We start from the raw sequence: 23,832 nt of genomic DNA, 5'->3' as shown, positions 1-23,832 counted from the left end.
TAGTCCTCACTTTTCTAGTTGGAATAATCTGATATTGCATTGATGTTCAGTGTGTTGCTGTTCAATGGTGCATCCTGTTTGTCCTTTATATGGTGTTCCACACTCACACAGTATACGGTAAACTCCTAAAATGCAGAGTTCCAGATCATCTTTGACTGAATGGAGTAGGGCCTTGTTTTTCAGTGCTGGTCTGTGAATGGTCTTCACCCTGCGCCTGGCAAGAATTCTGCTCAACTTCCTGGAAGTGTGTCTGACAAATGGTAAAACTGTTGTAATGAGGCATTCCTGTCCTGTGTTGCTACAAGTAGAGAGGCTGTCTAGTGCAGAAACAGTCCTTGTAGGAGCCTCATCCCCATGTTCGGCTGTTCTAAGTTGTGAAGAATCGGCGCATCTAAGGGCCACACTGTTGTCCGTGGTTCATTTCTGCTGTGATGAAACTGCCTTTGTGAGCATGCAAAAAATACATCTCTGATGTATTCTGATGTAGCGTGGCTCTGAGGAGAGTGATTTCTGATTGTATATTCTATTGGTCTGAAATAGTTACTGCCCTGTGGGCTAGTAAGCAATGTTTTTTGAGGGATGAACACTATTATTAGGGAAAATATGCCATGTTGCCTCCCCCCCCCTGGAAAAAAATACCTTCCTTGCCCCTCCCTGGAAAAAATCCTGCGGACGTCGATATTTGTGGTGGAAATTATTGGCATTTAGGTAAAGGTAGGTGTGCATGGGGTTTCTATACACACTATGTTTAAGGGTACCATCTGGTTTGTGGCAGATTAGGATGTCCAGGAAACTATGTATTGCCGGTTGTCCATGGGGCCAAATGACAGAAGTGTCATCTACATATCTGTAGAAACAGGATGGTTGGTGTGGGGCATCTTTCAGTGCTTCATGTTCAAAATGTTCCATGTTGAAATTTGCGACCGCAGGTGAGAGTGGCAAACCCATGGCAACTCCTTCAGTTTGTTCGTAATATTTCCCATTGTAGAGGAAATATGTGAAAGTGCGAGTGTGGTGGAAGAGATGGCTGGTGGAAAATGACTTCCCAGAAGTTCCAACGTGTCTTTCACCAGACACTGGTGAACAGGAAACTACATCACAACTGATGAGAATGTCGTTTTTGGAGATCTTGAGTTTCTTCAGTTCCTGGATGAATTCAGTAGAGTTCTTGACATGATGTTCACATTGTCCGACTAGAGGTTGAAGCAGGGATGTGAGGTACTTGGCAAAGTGGTAGGTTGGACTGGCTATAGCACTGACAATGGGTCCCAGAGGAACACCCACTTTGTGGATTTTTGGCAAGCCATACAATCTGGGAAGCTGGCTGCCATGCGGTGTCCGGTGTTGTGAATCTCTTCAGTTAAACTGGATTTCTTGAGAAGGTGTTTTTTTTTCTGCTCCACTGATGTGGTGAGGTCCCTCGATAGTTCTCTGTATGCCTGGTCACTCAGAATTTATTTAATCTTCTCACCGTAAGCTGGCAATGGTAGTAACACTGCTGCATTCCTTTTGTCTGCTGGTAGAATAGTGATGTCAGGGTCAGAACGGAAAGATTTCAGGGGTGCTTGTTCAGCTCTGGTGATGTTGAATTTTGGTAGGGCTGCTCTCCTGAGGGTCCTGCTGACTTCATGATGAATTTCATCTTTGGCTTCTAGAGGGAGACTGCTAACCTCTTGTTCAATGCCAGATATGATGTCTTTGGTGGGTAAGGCTGTTGGTGTTGGAGCGAAATAGTCCTTTCTTCAACATGGAAGTTTCAACATCATTGAGTTGCTAAACTAAGCTCTCTCATCCTTATCCTGGTACTCTTATTTTAGTTTTGTTTCTACTTTTCCTCTGATCATCTCGTCAGTCTATAATTTTCAAATCATAACAATTTTATCACCAGGTAAAGATGCCTGCAACTGACTAGTGGCATGGTTCGAATTGTTTGAACTGTTGTTTTAAGTCCACTTTATGCACATGCTAGGCTAATCGGGACTAAACCTACAGTTAAAAGTGGTATCTGAATCACTGTACAATCTGCCTTCACCAGTTACCGAACCTGATTACAAGGCAATGATGTAACCACTACACCATTGAGGAGACCTGACTAGTGGCATGGCAGTGTTATTAATAGTAATAGTGTTTCTTCAGGACTGGTTGTTTTTGTTGATTTTAAAAAGTTGTTTTTTATGTGTTAAGCTAAAATGTGATACAGTGGATAAAATTCTGGTTTGCAAGTTATGTATTGCTACAAATACAAATGCTATTTGTTGTAGTGAAAACTACTAAAACTCATTTAAGCTATTAACTTTTTTTGCTAATGTAGTGATATCATTGAATATGTATATTATATAGTTCAACATTTTACACTCCATAGATGCTCTGCTTTGCTTTATAACATGAAAAGCAAGGTGTTTATACACAATAATAGAATGAACAAATTATGTTAACTGACCCAACTCTTAGTATCAGTATTTATTTTATTTCTTTACTTCCAGGAAAAGCTTTTGGGAATATAGGTGGATACATTGCAGCTTCTAAATACCTTGTGGACATGATTCGAAGCTATGCAGCTGGATTTATATTTACCACTTCCCTGCCACCCACAATCCTTGCTGGTTCATTGAAGTCTGTGCAAATTTTGAGATCGGAGGAAGGGCAGCATCTACGGGAGGCTCATCAGCAAAATGTTCGCTATTTACGTGAGAAACTACAAAAAGCTGGTCTTCCAGTGGAGCATACACCATCTCACATTATTCCTGTGAAGGTACATATTTACAAGGGCTAATCAGTATAAAGACTGGAACTGATTTTTGTTCCAAATTTTGATCTGTGTAGCCAAATGGTTAGTGCTCCCTCCTTTGGTGGGAGTGGTCGTGGGTTCATTTCCCAGTGGGAGCCTCCAAACTTTTGGCACTAGCCCAGTGTCATGAAGATAATTGGGGAGCTACTTGAAGAAGTAGTGAGCTTCAATCCCAAAATTTAGAAAACGGTGGTTATGGGACTCAATGTGCTGACCACGTGTCACCCAACAAAAAAGCTGCTTGGAAGGCCTTGGTTCTCAATGGGCTGATGCACCACAGAGTTTAGTTTATTTATTAACCTGTGTCACTCATTCCAGTACTAACACACGTGTTCATTAGGAACAGGTAGGACATTTCTGTTAATCCAGTCAAAAAGGGGGGGAAAAACTTCTTTATTTCACGTTCTTTGCATTTCGAAAATTTGTTGTAAATAGAATTATTTCAGCATTCTAATGGCTAACTTCATCTGCAAATATTTTTCAGGGAGGGGCAATCAAGACATATTTTTTGAAACACTGCTATTCCCTCCACCCTCCCAAAATATTAGAATTTTATATTTTGGTATCTCTGCAGTGAAACTATCAGTCACATTTATAATTCAGTCTACTATAATAATGAATCGAATGTATTGTCTTCTCACTCTTCCCCACTCTCATAGACTACATGTAGGTGTAGACTTATAGTCTACAGCACATAATTATCTAGGAGACATACTGAATTGAATGCAGTCATTATTTTTCTGCAAAATGTTGAACAACAGAACTCGGTTACTTTACTCATCACTCTACTGTACCACAGGATGTATGGCAGGCAGCATCTTCCTTCCTCACTCTTGCCATGGCATATAGTCACATACTAAAAGAGCACAAATTTACATCCACAAACTTCTCCGGGCACTAATCAGTTCTGTTTCCTTTAGGTAATCTTCTCATCAGTGAATCAAATTATACTCACTTGAAAACAAATCCAATGTAGGTTCAACCACACACTATCAAGATAAACATGATGGAAATGAAGATGATGAAGAAGAAGACAGTGATGAGGATAAATTAGGAGTTCAGGCTCATCATGATGTTCATTTATGTCTTCTCTTCATTATAATTGTTATCTTCATCATCATCCTCAGTATCTTTACCATAATATTCATCATATTCTTCATATTGACCATCACCTTTATCATCATCTTCTTCATTGCACATAGAAATCAAATTATTATAATGTGGAAAACTTTTATCGTTGAAACATTCCAAGTGATAGAATGTGTAACCATAGAGATCTGACCTGGAACTAGTTTTGGAACTAACTTAATTTTACTTCCATTATTCTCTAGAAATACTAATTAACTGAATTTATATCTTTAATCTACCACTGTAAGTATAAGGTTTTTTCTTTAGTTTGTTCTATAATTAAATGAATGATGTCACTTTGTTCATGCTAGATATTATGGTGATAATTATGTGAATAATAAAACCAAATGCACATCGTCCTACAAGAAGTTGAATTCCAAGTTACATATATAAATACATAAAATGTGGTAGGTAGCGTTCGTTAAGATTGAAAATTTGTGCAGTAATGTTAATCTTAGCAAAATATGTTACACCTTTATTCTAGATGCTCCACAACTGCTTGGGGTTGTGAGTGGTTCCAGGAAAAATAAACAAATCTACTTTCATCTTTCCCCTACCTGCTTTTGGTACATTATTTTCTGTTGTACCCATCACGATTACGACAATGTACATGATACAGAAGACCTCCATTTCTGAATCATCCCTGAAATGTGTGGCCCAACTGTAATTCAGCATGTGATTTTTTTATGGGCTTTTTAATACCTTAGTGTTTTATTGTTGCAAAGAAGATTGCAGTTTTTTTCTGGTCTCACCCTACATCTGTACACAAATAAAATTGTAGGATTGAGCAAAGATAATTATTCATATCTTTATTTTCATTCAATGAAATTCATTTGTGAATTATTCTTACAAGAAACATGATGATTTATTTAAATTAGGGATTGGCCGATGTGAAATTTTAGCCGATACCAATAAAGTACCGATATAAAATTTGCCAAAACCAATAACCGATATTCTACCGATCCGATATAAAATTCCAAATGGTCCTTGAAGAATCTAAATGGTTCATTCACCTCAATAAATGTATGTTTGCAGTTAACTGCAATGCAAAAGAAGCTGCATATTTAGGAAATGTAGGGCATGGGGATTGTTTGTATATATCCATAAAATTGTAACAAAATGTCAGAATATTTCACTAAATTAAAATATATTTATTGATATATCAGATCTGTAAAATTACCGATAAACAAATACACCGATATGCCTGTATTGCCTGATACCAATAGAGTACCGATCAATCTGTCCCATCCCTAATTTAAATCATTATGTTACCATAATGTACCACAGTACCAAGAGCTGCACAATCAACTGCTACTTTTATTACCCATATTTCTTGAATACAGAATTTTCTATAACTCAAATTCATCTACTAAGCTGCAGGGTGCAACAGCTCATTGAGGGATAAGGCCTCTGAAGCAGCTTTATTCATTGGGTGATGGATGCATGGTCAGTGCATCATTTCTCATTGCTGCAGTTTTCTGACATTCAAGATAAGTCTACTATTGCTTTCAAGTTTGGAGCTCCCACTGGGATTGAATCCAGAGCCACTCGCATCATGGGTGAGAGCACTAACCATTCAGCTAAGCAGGAGCTTGTGAAAATAAAATATACATAATATTTCTTCAGTATCTCAACCTTCTCTTATTTGCTTCTCTACAAAGCAATTGCCTGGTGCCACTGAAATTGACAAATATGTAACCATCTAATGAACAACCTCAATATTTAATATATAAAATGACTAAAATGAGTTCTAGCACCATGTGAAGATTATCACACATTATACCAGACTTCAAGATAAATGTTCCTGAAGACACCCAAAGTTTTAGTCTTGATTTGTGAATCCTTGTGTTGATTTATAATAGGGATGGGACAGACCAATATGAAATTTTGGCCAAAATTGATAAAGTACCAATATAAAATTTACTGATACTGATATTCTATCAATCCCATATGAAATCCCAAATGATACCAGAAGAACCTGAATAGTTCATTGACCTCCTTAATAAATGTTTGTTTCCAGGTGACTGCAAAAAGTATGGCATGGACATTATCCACAAAAATTATAACAAAATGGCAGAATTTTGAACTAATTTATAAGAAATTTATAGATGGATTGGTAAAATAATCTGTAATTTTTCTGATAAACATATATCCAATATACCTATAACGGCCAATACCAATAGAGTACTGATTAATCTGTCCTATCCCCAGGGGCGCCGACTTGTCAAAATTATTGGGGGGGCTCTGATCACTGAAATAAATGAATGATGACTCACTCCCTCTCTTTTCTAAAAAATAAAAAATACGTCTTCGTATAGCAGTTTTCCTCATACAAATGAAATGTAACATGAAAAACATTAAGAAAATGTTTCAAAGTCTCTTTATGTCTATTGTGTCTGCTCATTTGTTTTTTAGATAACAATTAACATTTTTATTGAAAAGTATGTACTTACATTAAGAGACCAACCTAAAAGTTTTATGCCGGCCTCGGTGGCCGAGCGTGTTCGGTGGTAGACTCAACCCGCTTTGATCCAGAGGTCTCGGGTTCGAGTCCCGGCGAGGGCATGGGCGTGTTTTAATGTCCGCAACAGACATGTGAAGGGTTGCAAATAACCCATAAAATAAACAATATTTAACAGTTTTATTTAATTATTTACATAAATGCTAACACAAATCACAGGAAAATGGTTTTACTTTTTTGTTCTTGCTACAATATTTTACTTTCTAAATTTAATTTTGCAGTAATAAAAACAAATAGCATGTACACTAAGATATAAATTGACATACACAACAAAAACATATGAACATGATCTAAAAATAAAGCAAAAGTTGCTCTACGCAGTGGGTTATTTTTTATGAACTCATTAACGAGCGGTCTCAGGTCCAAATTATCAAGCACAGTTTGATGTATGTGAAGTACCGCTAAGCTGCTTAGTCTCTTCTACCTCATTGTAGATCTCAAATATGTCTTTAGTCGGCTAATAACACTGAATGACCTTTTGGCTGTGGCTGTCGTCACTGGCACAGTGCGGAGGAGCATCATGAATTTGGCAACTTCAGGCAGAAGCTCCTGGAGGGTGCTGTCTTCCAAAAGAAACTTCCTTATGTCACGCATGGTAGTTAGAACCACTTTCTTCTGTTTGGCAATATCACCAAGCATGGACATGTGTAAGGAGAGCCTATCGGCATCCAAATCTTTGCGAAAGAATTCTCGCGTTTGCTGAAACTTTGTTGTGCAACTGTTCACAGCTGAGATGCATTCTTTCTCTACGGCTGTTACTTTTTGTAGTCCTGTAGATTCATGTCCTTGTTTAACACATGATTTTGCTGTGTCACACACGTCAGTGTATATTGATTTATAATACTATTTTGGAGTGTAGAACTTGTGATGTTTGGCAGCATCAGGATTTTCAAGTCTCTTAGGGACCTGACGTTGCCGGGGCAATTCTGGCTCAACGAGGCTCGGTTTGCCCTCTGTGCATTTCAGCCAGAACTGCTCAAAACACATTCGCTTTTCTTGAAAGATGTCAGTCAAGTATTTTAGTTTTGATTCTACTTCTGTAGAACCAATGCTTTGAGACTGAATCTTACAGTTTACCTCTTCTATTGGACCCATCACATGGCAGTAGAGGGAGAGAAAGAAAAATGTCTTCAAGTGAAGCATTGACTCCAGGAATGCAGCACATTTTAATGTTGCATCAGTAGAATCCTCTTCAGAAAAATTCTCAAGAAATTTGAGAAGGTTTTCATAGTTCCTTAAGATCTGTTGCGTACTGGAGGCTCTCAACGTCCACCGACGAGGGCAAAGTGGTCGCAGTCCAGTATGGCCAGCCTTCTCATTCACATCAATAATATTCTTAAATATTTGCATTCTTTTAGGGGATTCCCAAACAGTCTTTAACAAGTCGTTGGCTAAATTCATTATATCTCTGATTAATATATGTATAATAGTAAATAATAATTATATACATACTTAGTATATAGTTATAAGTTTTGTGTTTTGCTGTTTCCGGTCATAGCCCCCCCAAAGTTGATGGTTTATCGGTCTCAGCCCCCCAAAGTTGATTGTATAGAACATTTCAAATGGGTATTTAAAGTTAAGTTCATGTGGCAAAATTCAGAGTAAACTTTACAAGTGAAGAAAAATAATACATTAGATCCTCTTAAGCAAAATTATTGGGGGGGCTCTGCCCCCACATCATTAACATTGGGGGGGCTCGAGCCCCCCTAAGCCCCATGGAGTCAGCACCTATGCCTATCCCTAATTTGTAAACTATATTAAACGATTCTCATAAGTAAAATGTTAGCTTGTAAATTCTTGGTTTTGATGAATATGTTGGGAGTAACTTTTTCATCTGAGGTAGATTTCAGTTATGTCAATATGTGAAGAGGACAAATAATCTAATTTACATATGCACGTTTTCCCTTTCTGCCCAAAAATGCATGAAAAGAGCTCTCCTTTGTAATATTTATGCATTTTTTTTTCTTAAATTAGATTTGAGTTTATTATAGTCATCATTTATTACCACTTACGATTTTCAAATTTTCAGCTTGGAGATCCACTAATCTGTAGTACAATTTCTGATCATCTTCTGCGCAACAAAGGTCAATATGTACAAGCCATCAATTACCCAACTGTTCCCAGAGGTGAGGAAAAATTAAGACTCGCACCTACACCACACCACACACGAGAAATGATGGACCAATTGGTTAAGGACATGATTGATACTTGGAAAACCTTAAATGTCCCACTTGGGCAAAAAACATGCCCAGAGGTGAGTTTAACACAAGTATTAGAAATTTGATACATGTCTATAATTTTAGTGATTACATAAAATTGAAATGTCAGAGGTGAAAATTAACACTAGAATGGTGAAGGATCTGATATTCTGGGAACAGCAGAAGGGGGTCAATATAGCCCCTCATATGAAATGCATTAAATTATTTTGAAATGACAACTTCATTTTGTTTTATATAGTTTTCTGTAATTCATGTGTTGATATGGAGGTTTGATACACTTTGATTACAAATTAAAATGCCAGTACCTATTTTTGACATGTTTATGAAAACAAATTACAGGGCCTCCCATATGATGCAGTGGTAATGTTGTTTTGTAATGAATGGATCCCATCTTTGCAGCACCTTATTTGTCCATCCTGAATTCATAAATTTGGCAACATGGCACTTCAGAGCCAACATGTAGTAGCCAACTTTGCTACAGTTAGTCTTTCTAAAAAAAAATGCTGTTGTAATTTTTTAAAATTATTTCACATTCCATGAAGTTTGAAACCCTAAAACAGTAATACAATACAGAAGAAGTACAAAAATGGCAAGTAGAAATACGAATTTTGAAAAGAAAAAAAAATAGGATTCTTAGTTCTGAAATTGAAAATAGGAAAATTTGTGTGCAGTTTGAAACACTGAACAGGTTCTCCCCCACCTGGAGAGAATTGTCATCATATTTGAATGCAAAGAAGCAAATTTCTCATGATTTTAGGCGAAATTTCAGTAAAGATACCTTGCACAATACCAGACGATTCTGCAAAGTGTGTCTTTTTGTCTCACCACAAGTTCAGCGATACTCAATGATTGGCAGGATTTTAGGCAACAGCTATTATTTCATTCAGATATGTTATGTTAACATGTGTTAAGAATTTATGTGTCATAAATATCTGTTCTTGAACAGTATGTTGTAATCAGGAGTCCCTGGTTCAATACCCGGTGGAGGCACATTGTAAAATAGTTCGGATTCCAGTTCAAACTGTAGGTCCAGTCCCCATTAGCCTATCTGTGCATAAAGTGGACTTAAAACAACAATGCAAATATATATACTACATGCAGTATGTTCTTTGTTCTTTGTGATCTTCACTTCGGACCTAAAATGTAAGTCGGATTTTCCATGATGCAACCACAAATTTTATGCTATTCAACATTTGAAACTTTCCACCTAGAATTTACTTCACTTGTTTCTGCACAAACCACATTGTATCTTGCTTACTATGGTTGAAAGATCTTTCAGAAATACTGGATGTCAATTACATAAATATCAATCAACGGCAATTTCCCAGAAATGTAAACAGGCCTTCTCGTCCAAGGCCGTTTATTTTCCTGCAAACATTTATGCAAAGAAGTAGTTTTGAATCCACGACCTTCCATTCCGCAAGCGAACAAAATCTCCCTACATCACACTGCTCACATCATTTAACACTATAACGACGACTACAATGACTATACCTTAATGTTGGATCGGGTCTATTGGACCCAGGGAAATATTATAAATTTTTTCAGGCGTTCAATTTTTCTAATTTATATCAATGACTGAAAATAATGTTTCAGGTTATTTATTAATGACATTTTACCATTTACATGTTTCTAATATGTAACATGTTTTACAAAATAACTTTAAACATTGAATAACATATGTTAAAAAGAAACCCTTGAGTTTTGAGTATAATAGTTTTCTTTCATTTGGAAAGAATGATTTGTAAGAATTTACATGTTTATATTATTTACTGTTTGTTAAAAGGACCTTACAACATCGATTAACATGTGTTACATTGGACACGTGAATGCCGAGTACAAACGTTTTGTTTATATTTCGAGTACACTGTTTTTGTTTTCCGATCGATTTTTGATGGAAAAATGTGACACCACCTTCTGGATTGCTTCTGTACACCTTGCTCTTCATTTGAACACCCATTGGCTTGCTCGTCCATTACTAGTTTGCCACTGAGCTCCCTTCCAAGGAACTGCAAGAACCTTCTACGTCTACCCGTTTTCGCTCCCAATTCTTCCGAATGTACTGTTTGATACAAAACAAATGCATTTAGTGCACTTATGTCGATCATGTCATGAAATATAACTATTGGCCATCTCAGAGCTTTTAGTTTCACACTAGTTTCGCAGCATTTGGTCCAATTTGTCAACACCAAATTTTGTATTATTTTAAGTAATTATAACATCAGGCTTTAGCTGTGCTGTGGAAGCGTCGATTTTTGGATGTACATGGAACGTAGAAAGTAGAATCACCACCTTGTTCTTCTTGGGGCAGTATGATGCTATCATGAGATAATCTTGAAATCCAAACAAAGTGGAACAACACACTCGTTGTTTTGTGGCAGTCAACTCTGGCAGCAGCTCTTCTTTGTTCTTTCGCATCATGCCAACCAGAGTAAGTTTCTTGGCAAGTAGATGCCTTGCAAGAGATACACTGGTGAAGAAATTATCGCACGTGATGTTCCTTCCACTGGGATTCGATTTCCTTCACTAAGTCCTTCACTACTCTCTCCTTGATTTTTCTCCCTATTATCTCCAGCTTCCTTTCCCTTGTAGATTTGAACTTTCCAAACATAAGCTGTTTGAGAATCACAAATCAGCCATACCTTGATTCCGTATTTACCAGGTTTCGACAGCATGTACTGTCTAAAAGGGCATCACCCTCTAAAAGTGACCTGTTGTTCGTCTACAGTCATGCTGCAAACAGGAATGTACGCATCTCGAAGGTAAACAGTCCAAGTCTGGAACACATCTCTTATAGGTTCGAGCTTATATGGAGACCTATGCTTTCTTCTGTTCTCAGCGTTATCAAAATGCATTACTCGAGCTATTGCCTTGTACCTATCACGACTCTCATTATTTGAGAATATAGTGGACGACCTTCTACTCTACTACACATTTCATTCACATCTTCATTCTTTGACTTGAATACGCCCATGAGACTTACTAGTCCAATATATATTTTTTTTAACTCTTCCATTGTAAGTTCCTTCCACTGGTTGACGTACACTAAACGGCCTTCCTTATTGCTCCACGAGCAAATCTTCTGAAGATGTGGTTCTCTAAAGAAGATAAGAAATGTTGACGCAGGAGATTCACATTGTCTTTCTGCCCAGCGTGTCGGACCTTGCCTTGGTTTGATGACATTGCATGCCTTGAGTCTCCCCATTGGGTTAGATACGGGTTTGGAGCACCAAATTTCTTCGTTGTTGTGTGAGATATACCATCTGGCTTCATCTGTAACTACGTCTTCTTCCAGTAATGTTTCTTCGTCATCTAATGGCATTTCCTCGTCGTCCATATTCCTTTCCGCTTGCTCCCGGTCCTCTGTAACATCTTCTCCATTGTCACTTGAGAGAATCGAATCGGAATCTTCAGAATTTTCCAATTACTCCATCATTATGCGTTGCAGCTCCTCCGCAGTAAGCCTTTGTGTATTTGGTACGCGAGCCATTGGATTTCTTCAATTATCCACAAGAACTCGTGAGAACTAACAAATTCGTTGTCCTAACTACACAGATGCTCTACACCAAACAATGTGTGCATGCAGACTCGTTCAGAAAGTTCTGGAAAATTGCGGCACCTGCGCTTTGAAACCAACAAACTGAAATAAGCAACATTGGTTATGCAGACTATTGTCGACAAACCAAAAATAATATTTTTCCACAGTATCCGTCTGCAACTTAGGATATTACTTTGATATAGCACTGAACACGAATTTCCTGAAAAATCAAATTTTGATCCTATTGGTACCGTATATGCTTTTCAATTGATTGATTGATTTGTTTTATTTTAGTTCGCGGTTTGTGCCTCTTGGCTAATTTGCAAAGATGGGGATGAGTGATGAAATGATGAACTTGATGAATGGGCATTTACAAACAACCATGTCCAAGCGGGATTCGAACTCGGGACCCCTGGCATCGCAGTGCGATGTGCTAACCACTCAGCCACAGGGTCCGGCTATACGCTTTTCAATGTTGTGACAATCGTTGAAAAGTCACAGAGGCAAAGCAGAATATTTCTGCAGTAAAAAAATGTATATATATTTAAAAATTAAAATCAGGAATAAAGGACCCGTCTGTCCGCAACACGAGTAATGCATTTTCTGACCAAACTTAATAAATAACCAAAGTTTACAATAAATGATTACAAGGGCCTTCGAAATTTACAAAAAGTCACTGAAGGAGAACACATTCATTTGCAGCATTAAAAAGTTAAAGATGTATAAAAATTGAAACTGGGCCTAAAAGACCCATCTGTCGTTACAGTGTTAAACACTCAGTTCGAGGGGTGAAGTCGAACACATTTCTGTAGTAGTGTAGTGTGGGGGATGTTTGCTCAAGCCTGTAGAATATCTGGGGACAGCTTGTAGGATTAAATATTGGAGCCATTGAATAAGTTGGAGGGAAGGCGGCGGTTTACATAAATTGTCCTTGCTGAGGGATAATATATTGCCACTTTCCCACTTTATAATACAGAAATATTAGGTTCATATTTTGAAAATGACTTAGACCAGTTTTCCACCACAAAAATAGGTTTTTCATAGTTTGTAGTTCATTAATATGCATTTGTAAGATTTTCCAGAGTTTTAATTTCACACATATTTTATACTTCAGAAGTTGAATATCCCTTTTCCCTCTCCTCTCTCTTTCTACAGTCTTTGGGAAGGCTGAAGTTCCTTTGTACCCGGGATGGGGTTCAACTGCATCTTTTTCGCTTTGAAAATCCTACTTTCAACAAACAAGAAAATACTTTGTAACTAATTTGTTTGTTCAAAACATGGCATTTACACACCATTTACAAAATATGACAAAACAACAATACAAATGTTCACCATTCTTCCTTTCAGCGTTGATAGATTTTTGCTGAATACCTTTAGACTTAAAAATTGTAATGAGGAAATTATAACCATAGCATCACGTGTGCATTGGTTTTTCTTCAAACTGTCAACTAATGTGAGCTATTTGGAGAAGAGGTAGAATCCTTGATTCTGGCGAGGGTGGTCATGGGTTCGATTCTCCATCCAGGCAGGATTTTTTTCAGGAGTATAATGTTGGGCATAAAGTTTATCCATCTTGCTGGTAAATTAATGTTGGTCTCTGTATTTCATGAGGTGAAAGGAAAGATAAAGAAGGTGCAGCATTTCCAAAAGCTATTTCAATGGTAGGAAGAAATCATGTGCCACGTGGAATGTGCAGAATCAAGTTACGTAGAGCAAATGTGGCGGTTGTTTTGAATATTGTGAATTTAGTAGAAAGTTTGTTAGATCTAATACTTTCTGTTGATAAAAGACAAGTATTTTGGATACAAGCTGTGGCAAATTAACGATCATTCTCAGGTTTTGCATTTCGTTTGTCACTCACTACATAAATAGTTGTTAGTAGTTTTTTTTATCGCATCTACTCCATCGCAATAGCCATTTACTTACATTAATTGGCGATTTACTATTACTTTTAGATGCATCGGAAGGTAGAGGTGAGGGGATTAACAACAGTCATTATGAAGGAACGGACATAAAATTACCAATCTTAGCAATTTGAACTCATTTATCCCTCCCCTTTGTTCCAGTAATGCACTACATCACTGCTTAATATAATTGTGTGTGTGCGTGCATTAATATATAGAAATAATAAATAGTTTAGGTTTCAGTGAAGAGCATAAACAAACCTATCTTGAATAACATTACATATAGCATTCTGAATACATGTATGTGATATGCGAATTAGTCATAATGTGTGTGTTAATAACACAATTTATGAAGAATAGCTAAATGAATAGTTTCAACCTTAAATACTGGCAATCAGCAGCTTCTAAGGGAAAAAAATGCGCAGAAAGGGGATGTCCCTCGAAGTGTGCATTGGATAAATTCTTGAAATGTTCTAATATTAACGATCTCTGTTGAGTTGACAAAAAAAAGAGGAGAGGGTGGGATTTGAACCCATGACCTTTCATGCTTGATGAAAAATAAGAATAGCAGCATCTAACCAACTGCTGTATATTAACTTAATGACGTTTTGCCCTCATAAACACGTTGACGTTTATGAAAACATCCACCTTCCTGTGTTCCAAGCACATTTTCTTGACAAGTTATGAAAAATATTATTTCTTGAGAACTGTTCGATATTATGCAGGGTATTGTAAGTAAAATGTCACATACACTCCTCATAAATTTGCTTCTTTCTGCTCAAACTTGATGGCGTTTACCTCCAGGTGGAGAAAAACTCTATTCAGTGTTTCAAACCTCTCTGATTTCAAGTCAAGCAAGCAGAATCGTAAAAATTTTTAAACGTTCTTTATCCAATTTGCTGTCTGTTTCATTGTGTATTATAATAGTGGTTTATAGTTTCCAAGTTCATGGATTGTGAGAAATAGGAAATCTTTCACTGCAGCGTTTTTCGTCTAGTTGAGGGACCAACTCAAAGTTGGCTACTATCAGCTTGCGCTGAAGTGCAATGTTGCTAAGTTTACGAATTCAGGACTTAGAATTCTTTTGGGGTGGTCAAATAAGATGTTGCAAAGAATACATAGTGGTTTGGATTCTACTTTAAACTGTAGATTCAGTCCCTATTATTCTATCTGTGCATAAAGTGAACTTCAAACTGAAAATAAAAAAAGCAAATTACAAACAATTTTTGAATATATAACATTTTATAAGAAAATGGTTTTATTTATCCATATGGATATTATATAACTTTCATGGGATTAATCATTATACTATCACTAAGTCTTTCAAACACATTTCCTACGAACAGTTTTGTGGCAGTTCTTTCAAAAATCACTAGTGACGTTGCCTTTGTGCAGATGGTTTCTTTCACTTTTTTGATTGTTCTTGTCTTGCAGTGTCTTGTTCACACTGCTTTCCTCCTTTCTTGCCTCTTCTTCTATTGTTTCTTCCCCTCATTTCTTCAGTTCATCTGCCTGTTATTTGATTGTAGATTACACATGTATTGATTACCACCAGATCCACGGTATCATAGAAGACATGCATCTCCTGCATGCAGCCTTGGCACTGTATATACAAGTCACAAAACTCCTGAATAACACACATCAACCAGCATTCTTTAGTGCTTTCTGAGAACTTTATTCTTTATTTGTTTTTTTAAAGAAGTATTAATTCATCAAAAAGTAGGCAGAAAAGACTAATGACTGACAAGCATGTGTAGGAGGTCCCACTGTGGTTCTCCTTCCAAGACAATGAATTTCATTCTGTCTTTTGCGACCATCTTCACTGTTCGGACATTTGACAGCCTGTCGAGATGATTGAAATGAGAACTGAGATAGGTCAGCACTGATTTCATCTCCCGATAATGACTCTTCTCCACTCACATTAGAATTTTCATTCTCACTTGTTTCAGACTGGAAAGCATTCTCTGAATTGGAAAACTAACTTTCAAAGTCAACAGCTGAACACTCCAGAGTGTTTAACATCTCGTCATGATAAACTCCTTACTTGATGCGACATTGATATTGTAGCATGTATAGATGAAATTTTACAGTGGCCACCCCTCCTGCTGTTCTAGGAGTACAATATGAAATGTAATGAAAAATAAATATTTTATGAACTTCAATATATCATCTTAAAAAAACAGCAGAATTATGAAAAGTCAAACAATTTCAAAGGCTTTTCCAATGGTGCAGTGGTAGTGTCATCACCTTGTAATCAATGAGTCCTGGGTTACCCAGTGAAGGCACATAGTCTTTTGGATCCCACTTTAAACTGTAGATGCAGTCCTGATCAGCCTTACTGTGCATAAAGTAGACTTAAACACCAACTCAATCAATGAAACACTTTCAAGGAAAAAGTAAGAAAAACTGGATAGTTATTAAAGAAACAATTCAAGCAAGGGGTTATTTTTTACCCCTTTCACCATTCTAGTGTTAAGTGTAATGTAATATAAGCACCATGGATTTGATTAAAGACATTGGTTTGTAAATATAATTCATATCTTTGATGCTTTGATTCTACAGTAAAAAATTAACCACTAGAAGTAGTGTGATTCTCAATGATGGAATGAGACCAAAACCTAGTTAATAACATCTTGTGGGGTGTAATGGGTGATGCTTCCACGTAGTACACCCAATTGTCAACCTCACTTCCACATAGTACACCCTGGACTGCATTTTGCAGACTAACGAGGCTCTGGCATGTGGACCTACGGCCAGTATAATCTTCGTAGGACTGTGTGTGTTGTCCTGTGTTTTGTCTTTATATGTGCTGAGTGCCTTTTTACAGCCTCAGCTTTTAACCAAGGTAAGAATATTTTAATCCTCAGAAACATGTTTTATTTTTGTTATGATAAGGGGCTGTGTGATGGGTGCAAAATAACCTAAGTACTGATGCACCCAAATTTTTTAATTCAAATTCAAATAACTTCTTATATATGTATATATCAAAATAGTTCTAAATTCATTATTCTGAAACACCTTTTTATTTTTTTCAGGAATGCACTTTTTGCAAGAAGCCACTATTATTTGATCATTACGAGGCTCGTACCTACTCAGGCTGTTACATACCAAATTGCCCTCAAATAGTTGAAGCCTACTGATAAAGCAACATCCATTGACTGCACAGAAACTGATGTTACTATGGTGTTGGTTATAGTTATAGCATATATCTTAAATGAATTCAGTAGAGTACAAGATGGTTACAGTCGGGAATTTGTTCCAATAAAATTGCATTTCAATTTTTTGTCTATCATTCCATTTAATTTCTTCTTCCGTTCCCATTCCCTTTAGCAGAAATAGGTGTTAAAAGGTCAACATAAAATAGTATCTTGTTTTCATTATTATGCTCTAATTAATGACAGAAACAAATAGATTAAAATTGTGCAGGGAGCTAGAGGCTCATGCTAGAAGCCTAAATTTGAGGGGGGAAATTTGACTTATGATTTTCCATGATATAGTATCACAGGGTGTCTTCCAAAATAACAAATCAAAAATTCTTGACTTTTTCTTGACCTTTCTTTCCTTTTTCTTGGCCTATTTTTTCTTTCTTTACTTAGGAATAGTTGGAAATTAAGAAAAGAGATTTTTTTTTATTTAATGAAAAACCCGTACTACAGGATCAGTTAAAATGAAAACTGAATCTGTACTTTAACAAGGAGAATGTAAAAATTGATCCTTCAGACTTCATTCTGTATGGGAAATGGCCACATTACATTATTGAATATTTTTACACAACTTACATGCAAGAATGAAAGTCTTAAGATACAAAGTACACAAATCATAACCACAACTCAATGCAATTTTAGATTTCCAAATATTCAATTTAACAAATCCCAGTACAGGTATATAACAATGTAAATTCACTATACTGTAAAAAAAAAAATGCAAAAATTCTTGACCACAAGCATAATTTCGACTTTCTTAACCTACCTGTTGATTTCTTGACTTTTTCTTGACATTCTTGACTGGTAAACACCCTGTATCAGTGCTTGAGGTGATGGGGGATGCAGGGATGGTATGTCCTCGGCTAGCAAAATTCTTGCAAAGCATCCTCATAGGAGCATCCCCTGAGCTAACCCCTAGGCTCGACTAAGCACCCCCTTGCTAATATTTTCCACTTCAGGCACTGTATAGTCCGGCAGATATCTAGAAATATATTTTGAGGGGAGGGGGGAGTCTGACCAAATGTCTCAATAATAATATTATAATTATATTTAAATTAATATTGTGTTATTATTACATGAATAGGAAAAAAATTGTAAAAGAATAGAGATATAACAGCACATATTCATTATCTAGCTTATGTGTATTTATGATCGCTAAGATTTGTATAAAAACAAATGCCCTGGCAAGGAAATTAATGTCAAATAGGTAAAGAATTGAATATTTATTGAGTAACCAAAAAGGAGTTAGATTCAACTGATGAAAAGTAAAGTTCCTGATTAATATTTTATGGATATTATCATCTTTGGTAATATCCTTCAAAGTAATATGATCCCAATTCCTTGCGTTCCAATTAGTTTGGTTATATAACAAATGCTAAAACAATTATATTTTCATTATTTAATTTCAGTACATGGTAAGACACCCCCATCCCCCTTTAATACGTCCTTGTGTATACGAGGGCCACTACTTATATTTTGAGCCTTGGCAACACTGATTGAAGTTAGGTACGATTTGACGTTTGCACGGAATCGTCTGGCATTATTGACCATAACGTACTTCAAATGTTTTGTGAATAGCTTGATTTGTGTTGTTTATGTTGCCTTGGAGATTGCGCGACAGCAATAAAATGGAATTAACTCGTGAACATTTTCGTGCGATGTTTTTTTACGATTTTCGACATGGATTATCAAGACAAGAGTGCATCGATCAACTTACTTCCACATTTGGCGATGAAGCCCCATCCTTTGCCACTGTGAAACGCTGGTATAACGAATTTAATCATGGCCGCCATTCGCTCACCGATGAGATTCGCAAAGGTCGTCCAAAATCAGTTGTTGTTCAAGAAAACATTGATGCTGTGCAAAACCTAATACTGCAAGATCGTCATGTGACATACTGTGAAATTGAGGCAACCATAGGCATTAGTTCCACCAGCATATATAAAATATTACATGATCATTTAGCTGTGAGAAAGGTATGTTCTCGTTGGAACCCACACAAATTGACAAAAACTCAAAAAGACACTCGCATCAATTGGTGCAAACAAATGCTCAATAAATACAATCGTGGTGCTTCAAAAGACATATATAAGATTGTAACAGGTGACGAATCATGGATATATGCATAGGAGCCGGAATGTAAACAGCAGTCGACTGTATGGGTGTTTCAAGATGAACCCAATCCAACAAAAGTTGTTCGCACTCGAAGCACATCGAAACAAATGGTTGCCTGTTTTTTCAGGAAAACTGGTCATATGGCAACTGTGCCTTTAGAGGAATGTAGAACGGTCAACTCTGAATGGTACACAACAATTTGTTTGCCAGAGGTCTTCGGTCAAATATGGAAAACAAACAAATGCCATCGGATCATTCTTCATCAAGACAATGCCAGCTGTCACACATCTCGTCTAACAACAGACTTTATGAACAGTCAAAAAATCGAATTGATGGGTCATCTGCCATACAGTCCTGATTTGGCACCCAATGACTTCTTCTTGTTCCCGAATGTCAAGAATAAATTGCATGGACAACGATTTTCGTTGGTGGAAGATGCCGTTGATGCATTCAAAAACCATATTATGGAGGTGTCTCAAGAAGATTGGAAAAACTGCTTTGACAAATGGTTCGAACGAATGCAAAAGTGTATTGACCATAAAGGAGAATACTTCGAAAAACAATAAAGCAGTTTTCAATGCCAAATTCCTGTTTTTTCATTGTTAGGCTCAAAATATAAATAGTGACCCTCGTTGTATAGTCAATATTTTGGCATGTGTTCTCTACATCTGCTGACACAATTCTGGAATGCTAGTGTTTACTATCAGTATTGGAAGGAACAGGTTGGAATTTATTGCCCAATATCAACTGATACTACTTTTCTGGAGTTTGCATATTTTGTGAGGTGTGTAAAAACGGCACTTTCGTGGAGTCGAATTATTATGTAAATTATACAAAATGTAAAATTTTCATTCATTTTGCACCAATATTTCAGAGTTAAGCCCCAGACCTCATTGAAATGCCACTTTACTTCAAACAAAGTTCCAGAATATAAGTTTCCCTCTGGCAACCATATGTTAAGTTCATGTGGAGCCCAGTAAATCCTCCCCTCAAACTTTTCCCACCAATAGCATCCATTTTAGGAACTGATAGCTCTTGTCAAGTGCATGCAGAGTAAATGAGATGTTGCCAATTCAGTTTCCTTAGAGATTTCTTTATGTGAGGTTGTATTATTTGTTTATACAATGTGGAGACCTTGTGAGTATAATGTTGAAGTGAATAAATGGATGGCTAAACACTGGAGGTAAAAGTGACAACAGCACTCTTCAGAAAAACAGAAACCAGACATGCATCTAGTCGGCTTCCTCTTAATCTGTGTCGAAGATTCTAAACTGGCATTCCAACGAGAGCTAGAACCATAGCTCTTTAAATATCTTAAAACAAAACTGATGCATATAGTTGCATATTAATACTAATCAATATTTTGACTAAATTGTAATTCTTCAAATCTTCAAGCATCCGTGTCAGCTTGAGTGAGAATTGGTTAGAGTATCAGCATTGGTATTAGTATTGATTCAAAGTGGTATTAGCTCTAGTTGCTCACCAAGAGTACACTTATATGCCACTTTTCCACTTCACCTGTAAAATCTCTATTCCCAAATTCTTTAAACACTGCACATGGCTCCTAAACCACAGATTAGCATAGCACCAGTCACAAACCATTGGAATTTGACCTTTGTTCCTTTTTTCCCCCCAAAAATGCCATTCTGGAAAAAGAATTTCCCTCAACTTGAGTTCTTTACTTCTACAATTTTCTGCAAAGAATAAACTAGCAATCAAAAATATTTAAAAATATATATCTGGATGAGACTTTATAATTAAGAAACCTCATTGTGAATAGCTCTATCAGTTTTCAATGATATAAGCACTCAATCTGAAGTGTGGTGGAAGGGGGTAACCTTTGTAGAAAGCACCCAAAAGTAAACCTAATTTCCATGCATGTAGTACACCCCAGTAACCAATGAGGCTCTGGCGATTGGACCTAGAGTCAGTATAATCCTCTGTAGGGTTGTGTGTTGTCCTGTTTTTACCTTGTGTGTGCTGAGTGCCCCTTTTGCAGCTTCACCTTTTAACCTAAGTAAGGAGTTTACGTCCTCAGAGGCACATGCTGGTTTCAGTTATGGTAAGGGGTGTGATGCACCTAAAATTTTCATTTCAATTACTCAAATTAAAGGTTGAGAGACTTTTGAAATCCCCTGTATAACATAGCCTTATTTTGTGGCCACTTAAGATGAAGGTATACAGGGTGTTTCCGAGCTGATGATACAAACTTTCAGGGATGATGGAGAAGGGCACATGTATCAATTTGAGATAAGGAACACTGGTCCGGAAACGACTTAGTCGAAAGTTATAAGCTAAAATCGGTGTATGAAGATGTAATACTTTTATTATCTGCACAAGTTTCACAAGCTGCTACATTCACAACAGTTGTTCCCTGCAGGCATGACATTGTTGCACAAAGTTTTGGCGTACCCAAACGGATCCAGATCCGAAAAATCCAGATCCAGATCCGAGAGTTTCGTATCTCAATCCCATTATAATATTACCACACCTTAAAAGGTATTATGATCTTCGATTAAAAATAAATTTTTCATTAGTTAGTCCTACAAGATTTTTTCAAGTGTTGTTCCTAAAATACTTTGCTACGCATCGGCTAACATACTCATGCACAAAAATAATCTTACTTGTTTAACATAAAATGTCAGAGGTGATTATGTAATTGCCATTGAAACGAATATGTATTCATTCGAATGTACGAGCTGCATTCAAGTTCTAAGGTCTCCTATTTTTCTTTCATAAACAAGTTACACAACAGAGATGAAACTTCATTCACTTCTCAACATAGTCTCCCTCTAGACGTACACACTTTTTGCAACGTCGACACCATGATTGCATGGCCACTGCGAACGCTTCTTAGGCGTCTGCTTGCCCCACTGGAAAATTGCCGATGCAATAATAGCAGCAAGAGAGGGAAATGTGCGGCCCCGGAGAAAGTCCTTCGGCATTGGGAAAAGCCAAAAATCACTAGGTGCAAGGTCAGGGGAGTATGTATGGAGTATGTGATTCACTTCAAATTTGTTTTCCATGAAGAGCGGCTGAACAATGGCCGCCCAATGAGGAGGTGCGTTGTCCTGATGAAAGAACACAGCTTCAGCCATTTCCGGCCGTTTCTTTCGCAATGCTGGAAGCAACTTTGTCCTCAAATCAGTTCCATAGCTTGTACCCATCATTGTGGTACCCTCCCTTGTTAGTCTTACACTTTGTAATTATATAACACTGCATATATTATAATGTTTTATTTCAATTTTTAAAACTGTAACTGTAGAACAATTGTATAATTTTTGTATAACATTTCTATCTTGTTAAATGTGTTAAAGGTTTCATCCTGGAATGGAATGTCTCACATTTATTTCTGTTTCCATTTCCAATATATTCGAATGAATACATAGGCTATTCATTTCAATGGCATTTACAAAATCACCTCTGACATTTTATGTTAAACAAGTAAGGTTATTTTTGTGCACGAGTGTGTTAGCCGATGCGTAGCAAAGTATTTTAGGAACAACACTTGAAAAATAAATCTTGTAGGACTAACTAATGAAAAAATTATTTGTAATCGAAGATCATAATACCTTTTAAGGTGTGGTAATATTATAATGGGATTGAGATACCAAACTCTCGGATCCAGAACTTTTGGATCCGGATGCAGATCCGAAACTTTCAGACTCGGATCCAGATCCATAACTTTCGGATCTGGATCCGAATGGATTCAGATTTTTCGGATCCGGATCCGTTTGGCCATCCCTACTCTATACACCTGCCAAGTTTCATGGAAATTGGAGGGGGACACTTAGATAACCTCCCTTGTAAGTGTATTAATTACAAATTGTGCACGCCTGCACGCACGCACGCACACACACACACAATACTAGGACCGACAATTAAGTAATGAGAATTATTTTATATTGTCTCACATGTGCATTCTATCTCTGAAGTAACGCGTTCCTGATGTAGTGTGGTCCATAATCCACAACCGGGCAACACCTCATGAATTTGCGATAGGCATGCTGGGAATTATGCCGCCATGTCGTGAAGGAGGTGCAAGGGTGTAGTCACATAATAGCTATGGAGCAGCGAGTGAACATCAAGTTTCATGAAGGACATTCTGAAAACTGCTTGCTGGCAGTAGCGTACGCAGGATTTCATCAAGGAGGGGGTTATTTCTAAAACTTTCTCCAAATTCATATTACCATTGTTTTATTATACTTTAATTAAATAATAATAATTACAATTAATTAATAATACTTATAATTAATTAATTAGCTGAATTACTACTAATAATACTAATACCACCCTACTATTAAGTAGTAGAGATCTACATAAATATAGTACAGTAGAGCGTCGATTATCCGAACGTCGGTCAACCGAACGACCGCTTAACCGAACTGTGTACTCGCTCGCACCTGTTACTCTCCC

General features: G+C 36.9%; 1 protein-coding gene across 3 annotated transcripts in view; it reads left to right on the top strand.

The window, feature by feature from the left end:
• The window catches only part of Alas (5-aminolevulinate synthase), a 148,680-nt gene extending 131,304 nt beyond the window's left edge, over window positions 1-17,376 (top strand). For all 3 annotated transcript variants that reach the window (XM_083117585.1, XM_083117586.1, XM_083117587.1), the window contains 3 exons: window positions 2,484-2,752; window positions 8,467-8,691; window positions 17,134-17,376. In XM_083117585.1, coding sequence (XP_082973711.1) covers window positions 2,484-2,752; window positions 8,467-8,691; window positions 17,134-17,238 — 599 coding nt within the window. In that variant the 3' untranslated portion in view covers window positions 17,239-17,376. The remainder of the gene's footprint in view (window positions 1-2,483; window positions 2,753-8,466; window positions 8,692-17,133) is intronic.
• Window positions 17,377-23,832: the final 6,456 nt, after the last annotated feature.

Source organism: Lepisma saccharinum, chromosome 2, assembly GCF_977018435.1.
Source record: "Lepisma saccharinum chromosome 2, izLepSacc3.1, whole genome shotgun sequence".
In the NCBI taxonomy this organism is placed as follows: domain Eukaryota; kingdom Metazoa; phylum Arthropoda; class Insecta; order Zygentoma; family Lepismatidae; genus Lepisma; species Lepisma saccharinum.
Note: the sequence above shows the minus strand (reverse complement) of the source record. Positions and strands in the feature narration are given on the sequence as shown.